Genomic DNA, 16,898 nt, shown 5'->3' with positions numbered 1-16,898 from the left:
TGGAAGAGTCTTGTAGAAGGAGGAGGCGAAGGAGTCCCAGCCCAAGCCGGTCAGCATGGGCCTTGGACCGGCTGGCCCTGGATCTTATCCTTTCGGGCTCCGCTTTAACATGGTGTCTTTTTAAGGTCTTCCAAAGTCTTGTATATTTCGTCGTAATTAAGTTTAATTCTTTTTTATGTTTTAATCCTTCTTTGTATGTTTTTTGAAATATACCTGGGAAAAAAAATAAATTTACCAAAACTTATGAAAATTTGTCAGTAATAATCTCATATTCTATCATATTCATTATTTATATGAGAAAAGTTGAGGATTCATAATATACTTTAACTACGGTCTTGTTCTCCCTGAAGATCGGTCATAGGTAGTCTATCAATTGCTGGATCGGACTACTTTGCATGGCTATCATCATGGAGAAAGCAACGTTGCAGTGGCGAGGGCATGAGGCCCACCTGTCGCCACCAAGTAGAGGGCACAGAACAGAGCGCCAAAGGAGAGAGATCCGTGCGACTAGGGTGCACATAAGTTTACACGCTTTGGCTCGGTTTTTGTAAGTACCCAAAAGATTGGGAGATACGATGGGGAGCTATTAGAGATGTGTTTTCGTTAGTTTTGCTAAAAATTCTAACCCTGATTAGGCATTTCCTTTTTCGATATTAATATATATTGTAGTTCTCTACGTACACGTGGTTTTCTCTAGTCACTATCATTTCATTATCACTGCATGGTGGATCCACTGCCCGCGAACAAGACAAGAAAGATGAGTAGACCATGCCGTGCCATCCATCCATCAAAATCGAAATCCAAATCTGGTGGAGTCGCACGCACGGACGGGCCCAATCACTCACGGATGCTGCTGCCACGACAACCTGCGCGTTCACACTCCAGCATCCATCTCTACCAACACCTAGCCCGTCGTAAAGAAAAGAGTGCCCGCGGGCGAGGTCGCTCGATCGGCGTCAGAGGTGGGACCACCCGCCGCGATGGGCGTTCACACCTGTTGGTTGTGTCCACACTGAGGAGCGTGAGGTCGACGCGATCGCCTCTCCAGCGCGGGTATTTAAACGCCGGCCGTGGCGACCACCAGAACAACCAGCGCCACCACCGTACCCCATTTGCTCCAGGCCAGCCTGCCGGCGCCGGCGCCGCCACTCCTTAGTCCGTACACACACATATAGTACTGTAGATACTATCCCCGCCGGCGCACCGCCATGTCTGCCGCCACTGCTTGCATGCCCCTGGTCCCTCCGTCTCCTCTCCATGGATCATCGGCGGCAATGGCGGCGGCCGTTGAGAGGCGGCAGCAGCCCGGTGCCATGGAGACCACCAAGACCGCCGGTTCCGAGGGAACGGTCGTCGTCAAGAGGTACACGCACGGAGACCTCTGTCGTTCATGACCAACCGTTCTCGATAGCCTATAGCTCTCCTCGCTAGCTGCAGCAGCTGCCCCGGTGTCCCGCCGCCGTAACCATGAACGTCCGGTGGTGGTTGACCGACTGACTGGCCGGCCGGCCGGCCAGCCTCCTCCTCCTAGTATTTTTCAGTATTATGTGTGCCGTTGTTCCCTACTTGAGCTGACAATATGTGTCGAATACTCCATCATATCAGCCATGGCAACGATCAGGACTGTGCCGGGGACGACGACGGCGACGTGACGATGAGCAGGCCGCGGGCGGTGGTCCAGACACTGACCTGCGAGCGCAAGCCCTTCTCTGAGGGCTTCGCGCTCTGGCGGAGCATCGGCAGGTAACCAAACCACACACCCACAATTCATCCATTCATCCATTCTGTATGTTACTGACTCGCAGTCGGCAGGATCGATCTCATTTTGTAATAATAATCCTCCTCGTATTCATGTACAAAACTGATACGGTGATGATTATACTACTTATTAAGCTGATGTGATCGTTTTGTTTCTTATTACTGCAGGCCTGAGCTTCCGGAACTGGATCCTATCTTGTCCTTCGACGAGTTCGAGTGTATGTTACTGACATCACGATGTATTACGCCCAGCTGCATGCTTCTGCAGTTGTCAAGAACATGTTTTTTCCCCCTGTTATCATGCATCAAGACGATACGGACATATATTGGCCATCTTGTACCTGAACATAACCAAAATGGCAACTGATGAACATATACTGGCCATCTTGTACCTGACATAACCAAAATTTTTAATTGATAACAATAACATGTCCTGATATACACCGCCACACTTAGTTCCCTGTCAAAGGTTAAGCTGTTTCGTACGCGTAAGTGTACATATAAACCTCATTATTGAGTAATTATAACGGCCCTTTAATTTGAAAGAAACACATAAAAGTCTCGATGGGTGCTCTGATGGAAAATCTTAAAATAATACTGTATGGATCGTCATAACACAAAATCCGTTCACACCTTTCTCATTTTTCTGTGTTCCAGTTTCTGCGCCAGCTGGCTTTCCTGACCATCCTCACAGAGGTTTGTAATAACTTAATTTCCTCTTACATCATGAATCGATTAGCTACGTACTTGAATAATGTATCAAAACAATCGTACTTGAATAATGTATGAAAGCAATCATAAATCCTGACCGCCTTTTGTTGTTTTTTCTTTGGTGTTTCATGTCATACCTCAGGATTTGAGAATGTTACCTATATGCTCGAGGTATGAATCCATATGGCCGGTTTTCTCATGATCCTTATGACTTCTACTCAATATGTTGCATAGCATGATATACTAAAATTTTCGTCAATTTAAATTGCTGGCCAAATTAATTAATGTGTGTTCACCGGCTGCTTTCACTTTCAGGGAGGCATCAGTTACCATGACTTTTCAGGCCACAAGGGAACAATCAACACAGGAGACGTTCAGGTTAGGTCTCCTATCAACAGCAGCATTGAACATGCATGCAAACACTATATTAAGAACCTACTACTCCTTCAATTCGCTGGTCCCTGTTCTATTCTAATTCTGATTTAGTGAGGATGATGTATGTACAGTTTCGTAATGAAAAAAATATGCACAATTTCCTTAATTTTAATAGTAGCTCAATATTGTTCTTGGTGACTGCAGGCCGGTAAAACACAAATTAACTAGTGAATGAAAGTAGGGACAAAAATAAATAGTTGCCCAAAACCCCCCTAGGAACTAATCTCATCTCACCTTCACCTTAAGATGAAGGGTTATGCAAATCAAATTCTTTTATAGTGAAAAAGTAAGCTAAAAATTGTAAATTGTCCTTGAATTAATTACATAATGAATTTGTTAGATATACGGAAAAGTAACGCAGATAAATCAAGGGTAATTAGTGCAAATCAAACTCTGGTCATAGTGAAAAGTAAACGGAAAAAGAAACTGTAGACTGTTCGTCAGTTATATACTGAATTTGTTAGGTGGAAAAGCAGCAGAGATCAATTAATAAAAGGTTACTACCAAATATACCCTGTATGTAAAAGATGCATAAAGATGCTTGCTTGTGTGAAAGCAAAAGGCGCTCCAGTCCATGAATCATGCATGCAAAGTGGATGAGTAGGGCCTTGTTTAGTTCACCCTGAAAATCAAAAAGTTTTCAAGATTCTCCGTCACATCGAATCTTGTGTCACATGCATGAAACATTAAATATAGACAAAAACAAAAACTAATTACACAGTTTAACTGTAAATCACAAGACGAATCTTTTGATCCTAGTTAGTCTATAATTAAATAATATTTGTCACAAACAAACGAAAGTGCTACAGTTCCGAAAAGTTTTCACTTTTCAGAACTAAACATGGCCTAGGCATTGTAGCACAGCCGGGCCCGGTTCCTTTCATCCTGGCGGCGCAGCCTATTTCGTGTCAAAATCCAGCGTCGTCAAAAGTAGACGTACTGCTAGCACGTACATACAGATACAGTACGTGACACAAACGCTGTTTCCACCATCGAGCGATGATACAGCAGCTGACCGACCGCCACGAGCATTAATTTGAGCGAGTCAGAGTCCAAACCGCGCACCAAAAATAAAATAGCGGCGTGTAGAATTGGTCAGAGTTGACATGCATGTGATGGTTTGTACTATTATTATTGTAATTTGTGGTCAGTTCTCGTGTCGATCCTCAACTGACTCGCGGCCGTGTACCGTACGTGTGCATGCAGTGGCTGACGGCGGGGCGCGGCGTGGTGCACGCGGAGATGCCCGCCGGCGAGGGCGTGCAGCGGGGCATCAACATCTGGATCAACCTTTCCGCCGCCGACAAGATGTATGCGTTGCGTGCATGCGTCCATACGATTCTATGTGTGCCGGCCATTTGCATTGGTTGCTAACAAACATGCATGCTGCGTCTGCGTGTGCTTGTGCGCGCAGGGTGGAGCCGAGGTACCAGGACCTGGCGAGCCACGACATCCCCACCGCCGTCACCGCCGACGGCGTCTCCGTCAAGGTCATCGCGGGCGAGTGCCTCGGAACGCGATCCCTGCTCCGGCCACGCACCCCGGCGCTGTGTCTCGACGTCGCACTACGGCCCAGGGCGCGCCTGCGCCAGCCCATCCCGCGCGGGTGGAGCGCATGCGCGTACGTCATCCACGGCGAGGCCGCCTTCTTCGGCGGCAGTGCCAGTGACGGCGGCGCCACTACCGTCACCACCGCCGCCGCACGCACGCTCGTCGTGTTCGGCAACGAAGGTGACGGCGACTGCGTGGAGGTGCGGGGGGCTGATGCATCAGCGGGGCAGCAGGACGGCGCGAGGGTCATGCTGGTGGCGGCGCGGCCGCACAACGAAGCGGTGGTAAGGGACGGGCCCTTCGTCATGAACACCCGGGAGGAGGTGGAACAGGCACGGGAGGACTACCGCCGCCGCCGCAATGGCTTCGAGATGGCTGATGGCTGGACCTCCGACCACGCATCCACTGTTGCAACACATTGATAGGATACACTACCTAGGCTAGCTAGGCGCGCGTGGATGGATCGCAAGTATTAGTGTATCTAAGTTAAGTTGTGGGATTTTGCCCAAAAAAATGTTGGCTTCGTAGCATATAAGGAAAGTGTTTGCAATAATGTGAAATATTATATAATCAATTTGGAATCCGGCGCCAACGAGCGCATGCTGGCAAGTACTCCGTACGATGTACCATTTCCACTTACAGCCTTTTACAGGGCGTGCCAATATATACTTTTGTGAAAATATGGTTAAACATGCACAAAAGAGAAACAAAGGAAGGAAAATACATCTGAAACATCACTCATTCATTGCAAATAACAAGTACAATTGCTTTTGTTTTTGAATTACGACGCTCATAATACACATAATACACGTACACTCTCCTATGTACTTTATATATTAAAATCCGATAAGGCCAGTTTTAAAAATAAAATTTTGGTGAAGTCATATGTCAACTTGATAAGTTTTTTGTCACGGCCGGTAGGCCAGTGAGAAAAAAGAGAAGGTCGTGACAGAGTAATAAGGACAAAATTGTTATAAAACATGTTAACAGCGGTTGGTAACTTTTCCTCTCCGTCTCTCATGAGTAGATGAAAGTAGAAGAACAAGTAGACACAAGATATGGAGACTATTCTTTATTCCTTTGAATATTTGTGATTACAACATAGAGCTCCCACGTATATATAGTCCTGCCAAAACCTAAGAGTTTTGGTAAGAGATCATGTACAAACGGACTAGGATTAGAATTCCTCCTTCTCTTTTCCTTATAGGATCAAGTCAGTACAACAAAAATTTCTTATTTGCTCGAGAACTTCATTAGCTTCCTCATGGAGAAAATATTTCTTCCTTATTTTACATAGGGTATACTATTTGTACCCTACGATGGTTTTTATTTTTTTTGGAAATTATGGAGTTAAAATGCAGCACAAAAGTATATCTTGCCTCAATCTTAATCCAAGCTTCATCAAGTACTAGGAGAGGATACGCTATATATGGGCCGATAAGCCAACAGTATCTCTGAGTCAAGAAAGCACTAACCAACGGGACCCTGAAGAATGAGGCCTTGTTTAGTTCTCAAAATATTTTACAAAATTTTTAAAATTCTTCGTCACATCGAATTTTTAGACGTATGTATGGAGTATTAAATATAGACGAAAATAAAAACTAATTGCACAGTTTAGTTGAAATTGATGAGACGAATCTTTTAAGCCTAGTTACACTACCGGAATCCCAGCCTTTACCGAGTGCCGAAAGCTTTGCCTAGAGCAAAACATCGGGCACTCGGCAAAGAGATCCTTTGCCGAGAGCAAGCCCTGAAACACTCGGCGAAATTCCGACACTAGGCAAAGAGACCCTTTGCCTAGTGCCATCCGCAGGGCACTAGACAAAGAGGTCTTCTTCGCCTAGTGCCATAGAAAAACACTAGGCAAATTGAAAACACTAGGCAAAGGGTTAACACCGTTATCTGCTGGTCCAGCGCCGTTACATCTTTGCCGAGTGTCCCTTAAGAGCACTCGGCAAAGAGCACTTTGCCTAGTGTCACAGTTTTGACTCTCGGCAAAGAGCTCTTTGCCTAGTGTCATGGTTTAGACACTCGGCAAAGATTTAAAATTTTTTTCTTTCCAACTCTTCAAACTTTTTCTTCTCTCCCCGTAGAACATGGGCTACACCATGTTAAAGTTTGGTATATTTTTGTTTTTATTTGCTATATGTAATTAATTAATTGTGTTTTAAGCAATTTTTTAAATTAAGTGAAATTTGAACTACAAGTGATTTAAATACTTGAAAAAATACGTATAAAAATTATATTAGTGTTATTCGATCTAGTTTTAGGCCATACTTATAAAATAAAAAGAAAATTTTAAACATTTTATTCATGAAACATGACCAATAACATGTGGCCGAATGGTTTTAAAATTTTAAAAATAGCAAATAAAGTCTACAAATCATTAGATTTGTCAAGGTGTCATGATTTCATGCGTGGATACTGTGATAAAAAATTGGGAGAGTTTTGCACAAGTTGTCACATATAATGTTTACAAACTAAAACATGTTTGGACAAGATTAAGAGAGTTGAGAATGATCCGATAAGATTTGGAGTTAAATTAACTATCGTGCTAGGGTTTGACTTCTAAACATTTTATATAGGCAATAAACAATAGAGATTGTTTGGTGTAAAATTTTCATATCTTTTGGTCCCTTTTACTAATTTTAATTTATTAACAACAATTATAGAATTTGTATTGTGAAAACTATTGTGAACTAAAACCACATGAAATAATGGTCGAATCTTCATATAAGCATCAAATATTCATTATGGAGTCAATTTGACAAGGTATTCTCAAAGAATATTCAAAGAAACTAATAATAAAAAAAATTGAGAAAAGAAAATAACAAAAAAGAAATGCTCTTTGCCGAGTGTTACTTGGCAGCACTAGGCAAAGATGGGCTTTGCCGAGTGCCCGCCCAGCTGACACTCGGCAAAGATTTGTATTTACTGTACAGAAAATTTATTTTTTATTTTTATTAAAAAAGTAGGAAAAAATAAAAAAACTGTATTGAAAGATTCTTTAAAAAATATTGCCATAGCCAAAAAAAAGTGTTTGCCGAGTGCCGGATCTTGGGGCACTCGGCAAACAATGGATCACGGGACTAAGGCCGCTCCTCTCTGTCTCGGACGTTTCAGCACGCTACTCGATCCTTTCAGCACGCTCGCACGGCCGCCTGCGCCACCGCTCGCCCGCGCGGCCGCCTGCGCCACCGCTCGCAAGCTCGCCCCGCGTCCGGCCCTCGCTCCCTCGGCCCGCCGGCCGGCGGCGCCCGCGACCGTGCGCGCCTGCTCCCTCGCGCCCGCCTACCGGTGTCGCCCCTGGCCGCGCGGCCTCGCTGCCTCGCCACAGCGGGTCGACGGCGCACCACCGCCTGCCGGCGGCAGCCCGGCTCCCTCGACGAGCCAGCCCAGGGCGGCGCCCGCGACCGTGCGCGCCTGCTCCCTCGCGCCCGCCTACCGGTGTCGCCCCTGGCCGCGCGGCCTCGCTGCCTCGCCACCACGGGTCGACGGCGCACCCCCGCCCGCCGGCGGCAGCCCGGCTCCCTCGACGAGCAGCCCAGCGGCGTCTCCAAGCAGTCCCCAGCACGCCGCGCTTCGTTGGCCGCGTGAATACCGCGAGCAGCGATCCAATCACCAAGTGCTAAGGTTTGCCCGGATCTCTCGATTGAGCCTAGACTCCTCTCCCCCCAAATCGATTTTGTTGTTCCCTAATCCGCCCAAATCGATTCCTAAGAGGAACGAGTGCGGACGAGCTGCATACTTGCTGGATCGGCCTCAGCACTGCATCAGAGAAAGGGGGATCGATCTGTGCCAGTGCCAGCTGCATACTTGTTTTGGTTCTGACTTTGATTTATCAATCAAAATGAGGTAGCTTGTAGTGATATGGTCCTGCGGCATTATGTAAGTTCAGATTAAGATAGGTTATTATCGTTGGTGGCTTCTGCAGACTGAAATTGTATGATTGCAGTTTTGTTCAATTTCAGAAAATAGAAGTTCTGAAAATAGCACGTTTGTGGTTCTTCAATTCAGAAATTATCTAATTTGTAGGTGTAGTTATTCGTGCAATTTCTGACAATAGACTGAAATTGGATTTTATTTGCTTTATACCCGCAACTGCAAATTTTCTTGGTCATGGTCGAACACTCACTGACCTTTTGGGAAATATGTAGTTTGCAGGAAGAAGCTAGATCAGTTGGCCTTCTCCGAAGTAAAAGATTGGCAAATTTTCTTGGTTGTTGCTGCGGGTGTACCGGCACCGCGTCGCCTCACCACTGCACCGACCCACCACGGCCCCGCTAGCCTGACTCCACCACCACCTAAGGTGAAACCTCTCTCTTCGTATCATGTTTGTAGTTCACGTAACCTAGCTAGGTGTTTCCCGTTCGAAAGAGATACGATTATTAATATGCATATCTATGCATATCTATAACCGTATCTGTTTCGAATTGTCCATGTTTCTTTGGACAGCTCGAGGATGCGTAGATGGGGTTAGTTTCCATAGTCTGCTCTAATCCGAGGTAGAGTTTTGGCATCATCCCCCTGATGTTCTCCGGATACACAATCTCCCTACCGGGACGTGTAATTGGAGAACAGCCACCACATCAGCCGGGGTGGCCAGCTTGGCAGTGAATGGTTCATGCTTATTGTGTTGGTGTTTATGTACTTGGAGACTTAGATTTACATTACTGGTTCACTTGTGCTTGGACTTAGAATATTTGGTTAACTTGGTGATGCACTTGGATTGTTTCGTTCACTTGGTGATACACTTATTATTGCACTTTTGCTTATATGTGATGTGTGATAAATGTGATATATGTGATATATGTGTGATATCTGTGATATCTGTTATATATGTGTGATGTACAAATTATTTTGATTCATTGGAATGCAAAAAATAAAGAAAAATGGATCTGGAAAGTTGCTTTGCCGAGTGCAGCAACCAAGAAACTCGGTAAAGATGTAGGCTTTGCCTAGTGCAGGAGCAAAGACACTCGGCAAAGATGTAGACTTTGCCTAGTGCAAGAGCAAAGACACTCGGCAAAGATATAGGCTTTGCCTAGTGCAAGAGAAAATACACTCGGCAAAGAATTTCTGCAAAAAAAAGAATTATTTTCTTTGCCTAGTGCCTGAAAGAAGGACACTCGGCAAAGAATTTCTAGAAAAAAAAGAATTATTTTCTTTGCCTAGTGCCTGAAAGAAGGACACTCGGCAAAGAATTTCTGAAAAAAAAAATAAATTTCTTTGCCGAGTGTCTCGACGTGTTAGCACTCGGTAAAGTCTCCGTTAGCCGTTTGGTCTCCGTTCGTGTCGCTTTTTTTTGCCGAGGGTCACAACAGCACTCGGAAAATATTTTGCCGAGCGTTCGACGGAAAACACTCGGCAATGTTTTCTTTGCCGACATTTATTTTGCCGTCTTGACTTTGCCGAGTGTTACACTCGGCAAAGCCTTTGCCGAGTGTTTTATTGCCTTTGCCGTGTGTCTTCGGCACTAGGCAAAGTAGCTGAGTCCGGTAGTGTTAGTCTATGATTGAACAATATTTGTCAAATACAAACAAAAGTGCTACAGTGTCGATTTTCTAAAAATTTTTGAAACTAGAACACCACTTAGCAGAGCTGCAGAGGACAGATAAGCGTATGAATGAAGCTACAGTGCAGCCCGACTGCAAGAACCTGGGTCAATGGAACATAACCTAAGCTACAGTGCACTCTGAAACTTGCATGATGATAAGATGAGAGCAGTGTCACACTCACACACGGGCTTGACATGGCCCATTTTACTTCTACCGAACCAGGCACCATACACCGTGCCACCTAACGCCTCGTTCGTTTAGGCCGGATTGGCCCGTATCCGGCGGATTGTCATGGCCAATTTTCAATCTGAAACTGAATGAAAATGTGTGTTCGTTTCGCCTCGATGTGGAATTAAAATTAGACCAAAATGAAAACTGGCTTCATTTTTCACTATCTCTGTGGCTCGAAATCGGCGGATCTAGAATTTCAATAATGGGGTACGGACCTACGTGAATTGACTAGCCGATGATAGATACCCACCTGGTTTAGTTCATCCAAAAATCCAAAACTTTTCAAGATTCCCCTTCGCATCGAATTTTGCGGCACATGTATAGAGCATTAAATTTAAATAAAAATAAAAACTAATTACACAGTTTGTTTGTAAATCGCGGGACAAATCTTTTAAGCCTAGTTACTCTATGATTGGACAATGTTTGTCAAATAAAAACGAAAGTGTTACAGTATCGTTTTCCTAAAAAAAATTGAAACTAAACAAGGCCCAAATAACTATAGAATACTTTAGATGTTAACTATAGAATAGTTTATGTGTGTTGACCTAAGGATTCAATTCGACAATATTATTCGTCGCTAAGCATAAAAAAGTATTTCCTCCAAATTTGATTGATTGTCAACGGAGATCCATACTCAAACTTCATAACATTTTTGCAAGGACAAAAAGGCTCAATTAGTCTTGTGCCATCTTTTGTAACTTTGTTCCATCTTTTCTTAGTCTTGTGGTGTGTGGATCGGTACATTTTGGGTTCAATGCCACTATAATTTTATATTTATAGAGTGTTTTTCATCTTGGATGATGTATGAGTACTTGGGCTGAAAATATTACCATTTAATAAGATGGTATAGATACATAATAATGTATTATGAGTATATATACTTAATATCTCTACAAAATTTTTGGGTACAACTGTACCCCCAATGCACCTTAATGGGATCCGCCCCTGCCTCCTACCATCCGGATTGGTTTCTTGGGCTAAAATGAGTGACAGGTATGGATCCACTTATTCCTTTGGCTAGAAGAAATCAGCTTCGGGATTGAATTCTAAGCAAACAAACGAGGCAAAGGCTCCGATCGTTTCTTTAGGAACGGGCCATTTCGGCCGTCGTTCCACCTGGAACGGAGCCGTTCGTATTGAAACCTGGTGTAGATTGGCCAGGAACGAAACCTGGTGTAGATTGGCCAGGAACGAAACCTGGTCTGGCTGCTTCTGAACGAGCCCTAACCTGGCATGCATGACAAGCATTATGGCCACCTATCACCTCAAATCCAACCAAACCAAAGTACAAAATCACACGAGAACCGCCTACAGTGACAAAGTTGGACTAGACGACACGAGAGGAAGGTGTTAGCACAACCTACTATTCGTCCTTTGTAACCACGTCCTCTCCGATATATAAGGTGCTAACAATACTTAACGATGAAAATCAAGCTTCAAAGGTTGAGTTCTCCCTAGATTGCGCTCCCTTCGTTCTTTTTTTTTTCAATTTGAAATGGTTAACCACTACAAAACTACCCAAAAGAAAATAAGTTCTATAATTATGTCCTTAGCTCATTTTACCAAGTCATTTTATTTGGCAGGGGAAAAAGGACATTTCTTATGTGATTGGGGAAAAAAACTTTATTAGACTAGAAAGGATGAGAGTATACGTGTCATCTCTCAGCAGTGTTCTCTTTTAACGTCAAATGCTCAACCTTGGAAAACCTTCATATTGCATCTAACAATGGCATTGTGGTTCGTTTCTTCATTACGTATTTGTAGCACTATTACACAATGGCAATAGAGAAGCGACTTCAGACTATTTGTAGGGATGATTTGTTCAGCCGCCCATACGCAAGCGTCTCTACAAATCACTGATTTATAGGGCGGTTCCCAAGCCTAGTCATCCATGTTTAGGGATGAAAATGGATCGGGTATGCAGAAATATTGTTAATATTATTTATATTTTTATCTAGATTCAAATTTGGACACGAATAGCTATCGGATACATGTATGAATATGGATTGTCTCAGTTACGTATACGAATAATGAGTATTGAATACGATATAAATCGGGTTTGGAAAGTGTTACAAACAAATACCTATTCGGGTATTGAGTAAAAGCAACATTTGTACATGTATTAGGCGCGCAAACCATTACACTACTCTATGAGAGTCTAGAACCCATCTAGATCAAGCCTAAAGAGTAAAGCAACAAACAAGAGATAAGATACAAATACATCCTGCAAGCACCGATCTTCATTGCACGAGTGGGAAGTAGTCAAGCTCATGGGTCATTTGCACTGACAACTTCACCACGGCACCTTCGCCGATCCGAGGATCACGGAATTGGCCTAGCTCATGGTTGTACTTGTAGTGGTGCCTAGCTCGATCTCAAGTGGTGCATTATAGAAAACCCGGTCCATATAGCTCGATCTCAAGTAGCTAGCTCCATGAGATGACTAGCACTATGAAATATTAATATTATTTTACCTTTGAAAACAAAATTTTGGAAAAGAAAAACATGGAAGGTGAAAGAAATGGGCCAAACTAGCTAGGCTACACAGACCATAGTCCCAGGCTCGTCACTGGATTTGGGCCGAAGCAGCGCTATTGGGCCCAGTCAGCGCTGTTGCGTTCTGGATGCTGCTGCTGTGTGCACTCGCGACGCAAGGAATCAATATTATCCCACCTCGCTAGCACAGCAAAGCACTCATGCCCAGGTATACTATAAAATAGCAGGAGGGATAGGGCCTGTCCAAATCCCAAAGACACGTAGCATTGTTCATCTTCAGGTAACGCTGAGAAGAGGAAATATTAAATTTAAAATTTTAAATTAAATTGAAAATGTGTTAATTAATTTGTTGTGGATTTTGGTGCTGATTTGTGCCAGTGGGGGTGTGACAACAGAAGCAGCGGATGCTCATGGTGGAAAACCATTCTCCTCTTCCTGGCTCACACACGCACAATCTTCTCCTCTTCTTGGCTCACATCCTCCGCCATCAAATCTTTGCTCCGAGTTGGTTGTCTGCTGCTCCCCATCAACAGAGTAGACGTCGAAGTACTGCAGCGCGGCGGTCCGGCGATTTTTGTGTTGCCAGAGAGGTAAGTTCCATTTGGCCCTGATCTGCACGGGGATGTTTCCGACGGCGTGCTATCCGCCTGCTCAACATCAAGGCAGCGAGCCGGGGTTCTCTTAGTGCCGGAGGTCTACCGCGGCTTCAATTCTTCCGCTGTCCGCTCGCAGAGAAGCAAAGGCACCACCGGAATTCCTCTCGTCCAGAACTCCAGATGCTTGCTTATCACCCTCCTCCCTCTTATCACCCTCCCGGCCATCATATATAAGCAGGAACTGAATCTTTACAGGGTTATAAATTTTTAGCTAAAACAAACAGCCAGCAAAATCAGTCGTCTGGTTTAAACAATCCCTTTCCAGAGCATTACTACTTGCAATACAGAACATAATATTCGGTAGTGATTCCCTGATGAACTTCAAAAATTCAAGGTCGAGCTTGAAATTAAATCGATTGAACAATATCTTAGTACCATGTCACCTAAATTACTGGTAATGACAGTGTTTAAATATCGATAATTACATAGCAACATAGAAATTCAATGACAATGGACCAACCTAGTGTTTCTATGCTTCACCATTTCACTAGGACTTGATTGTTAAAATGGTGAAGCATAGAAGCACATGACAGAACATGTCATTCATTACACCTATGATGTGATGCATCTGTATGTCACTGACATTTTAGTGTTCCAGCTATCTCTAGTTCGTCCAATGCGTCAGAAACATCTGCTGATGCTGATTCACTTTGGGTCTGTCCAAGTGTTTCCTTTAGCTTATCCAGAGCAGCCTTGGCAGCACGGTTCTGAGCTATCTCCTTCTTTGGACCATAAGTAGCACTTGCAACTAGCTCACCATCAATCAACACCTCAACCTTCAAACTCTTATCCCATTCATCTTTCACAAATTTCACCCCTCGGCGAGTCTTTTGGCAAAACTCAAAAAGCTCGGTTACTGGGTGCTTGCCTAATGTCTCTAAGCCAATAAGTGGATCAGCCAAAGTTCGAAAGACCTAACATGAAAAATTGAAATATCAGCAAAGTGTTGACTCAAAAGCAATGATTAAGGTTTCTCAGTTTAGAAAAATATATACCCGCCAAACCTCCTCCTGGTTGAAGTCGGAGTCCCAGTATATGGCACCAATAAGAGATTCCACAATGTCACAAAGAACTTTAGGAGGATCCAATAGTCCATTTGAATGAACTGGATATTTGCGCATTTCTTCTATGAAAAGACAGATCTGTAAATGCCAGAACATGAAGGATATATAAACCAAAGAAAACAGAAGTAAATAAGATAAAGCAAAACAATAATCCAGATAATCTCTATGTAATAATGTGGTAGATAATCTCTATGTACTCAAAAGAAAACAGATAATCTCTATGCCAGACGAAATCCAAAAGTTTACTGCTTCAATGGAGACTATCACTAACAACTACTCCCTCCGTCCCTGAAAGAATCAATTTCTAGAGTTGTCCTAAGTCAAACTTTTTAAACTTTGACCAAATTTCTAGAAAAAAATGCTAAGATTTATAGTATCAAATTAGTATTATTAGATTCATCATAAAATATATTTTCATATAATGTGTATTTTATATTATAGATGTTGTTACTCTTTTCTATAAAGTTAGTCAAAATTTAAAAAGTTTGACTGGCACGGATCCTAGAAATTGATTCTTTCAGGGACGGAGGGAGTAGTATATTACTAATTGACACAAGAAACACACAGGAACATTTGTTATTAATTTCACTTAGCTATGTATGCATTTAGAGAAACATATTTTGACTACAAACAATGGACATTGCCATAGAAACAGAATGCTCTATTTGTCACAGAAATGACAAATTTTCTTTTCCCAATATAATGACAAGCAGAGCACTTTATGGCTGGCAGGCAACGAACAAAACACACAGGGTCTCTACCTTGGAGCTCCAGGACACACTTGTGCTTTGCTGATGTCCCAATGCCATTCAATCAGTCAGAATGTAAATAAGGCAGTGATCGTGGCATGCAGAGTGATGCCCTGCCTTTTGATGTGACAAAGATCGAATTTTTCGGTTCCATTTGTCTGAATGTCTGACTGCAATCCCTCTCTTAATGAGGCCAGCTAAGTTACTGGTAGTGATGCTAATATAAATAAAGGTAGGAGTGGGACACACTCCAATTATACAGGACTAAATATTGGCTTAACATGACTCTTTTTAAAACTAAGGGGCAACGCCAAGTTCATTCACCGTGGTGCATGGGAGCTTAAAATGATTAAGTTTTGCACCAGATCGTCTTCGATCTAGTATCACCCCTGTTAATATATGCTCACCCCAAAATCCCAAAAATTTTCAAGATTCCAAAAAGACAGAAACCGAAAGGTTCCCCCCCTTTCAGCGAAAAGTAATGGCAGGAGATCCTACCCAGGGCCCAGAAACCCAGCCAATAAGGACAGCACATGCGATTCGTTATCTGAACTGAGAATTCCAATACACAAAAAGATACTACAGGCATGATCCTGATTACGAATCCCGAATCCGTTTGCCAATTGAATTGCATCAAGAATCCGCAGGCAAAGGGACAAAATTGATCCTCTCCAAGAAACTACAAGGGGCCAGATGAATTGGTTGTCGCTTTCCACAGACATCTATCCCAAGGCAACCAACCACAGCACACAGGTACGGAGAAGAGGACAATAAAAGTTGCTACCTGGTCTTGTAGTTTGGGTGCCTTGTGGCGGAGGAAGCGGTGGAGGCCGCGGTCGACGGCGACGCGCGCGAGCTTCTCGGTGTCGACGTTGGCGGCGCGGAGCCTGGTGAGCGGGCCCGGCGGGAGGGTGCGGTAGTTGCGGAAGACCTCCCGCGACATGAGGCAGGTGAGGACGCCGTCGCCGAGGTACTCGAGGCGCTCGTAGGTGTCCCCGGGGCGGTAGGGGAAGTAGAAGGAGCCGTGCGTGAGCGCGAGCTCGACGAGGGACTTGTCGGCGAACTCGTAGCCGAGGACGGCCTCGATGGCGGCCACGTCCTCGGCGCTCATCGGCGGGACCTCCCCGGGCGGCGCGTGCCGATGCCGGCTCTCCCTCGGCACGTGCGGCGTCATTGGTGTTGGTGGTGGTGATGGCTGCTCCTGCTCCTGCTCGTCGTCGTCGTCTCCTCGGCGGCGGAGGGCGGCGCGGGCGCTGTGGCCATACGCCGATCGGGAGATGGGGGTTTATGAGAAGGGAAAAGGGAGTGCGGCGGCCGCACGCGACGTGGGTTTGGATTTAGGAGATGGGTCGGTCGGTTGGGGTCAGCTGGGAAAGCCAAGGGCGGAAGGAACCGGGCGTTGGGGAGAGAGGAAGCGGTTAATGCCCGGCCTGAAGGTGCCGCGTGCGCGGAAGCCACGGCTTTTGGAGCGTGTTTCACCGGCAGAGGAGCGCTTGGGATCAGATCTACTAACTGTTGCATTGATGAGCGCGCAGACCCGGTCCCGATAGTTGCTTACGTGAGGAGTACTCAATCGCTGAACGTCTCTTCTGTCCTGGCCCCAACCCAAGTCAGAGAATGCGTTACTTTGGGCCTTGTTAATTTCTGAACTATTTTACAAAATTACCAAATCCAAAAAGAATGAGTAGT

The 16,898-nt window shown here is 44.5% G+C and overlaps 2 protein-coding genes across 2 annotated transcripts; one reads left to right on the top strand and one right to left on the bottom strand.

Annotated features, from left to right (window-relative positions):
• Nucleotides 1,089-5,067, top strand: LOC8069878 (pirin-like protein). Its single transcript, XM_002445342.2, has 8 exons — nt 1,089-1,363; nt 1,606-1,743; nt 1,927-1,976; nt 2,416-2,454; nt 2,612-2,640; nt 2,785-2,847; nt 4,111-4,214; nt 4,319-5,067. Exons 1-8 carry the CDS (start codon nt 1,209-1,211, stop codon nt 4,875-4,877), a joined length of 1,137 nt encoding a protein of 378 aa, XP_002445387.1. The 5' UTR covers nt 1,089-1,208; the 3' UTR covers nt 4,878-5,067.
• On the bottom strand, nt 13,716-16,690 carry LOC8071008 (ribonuclease 3-like protein 3). Its single transcript, XM_002444164.2, has 3 exons — nt 15,994-16,690; nt 14,392-14,538; nt 13,716-14,310 (listed from the first exon to the last, which is right to left on the bottom strand). The coding sequence occupies exons 1-3, from the start codon at nt 16,381-16,383 to the stop codon at nt 13,972-13,974; spliced, it is 876 nt and encodes a 291-aa protein (XP_002444209.1). The 5' UTR covers nt 16,384-16,690; the 3' UTR covers nt 13,716-13,971.

This window comes from Sorghum bicolor, chromosome 7, assembly GCF_000003195.3.
Source record: "Sorghum bicolor cultivar BTx623 chromosome 7, Sorghum_bicolor_NCBIv3, whole genome shotgun sequence".
NCBI classification, from domain to species: Eukaryota; Viridiplantae; Streptophyta; class Magnoliopsida; order Poales; family Poaceae; genus Sorghum; species Sorghum bicolor.
This window is presented reverse-complemented; position numbering and strand designations above follow the sequence as displayed.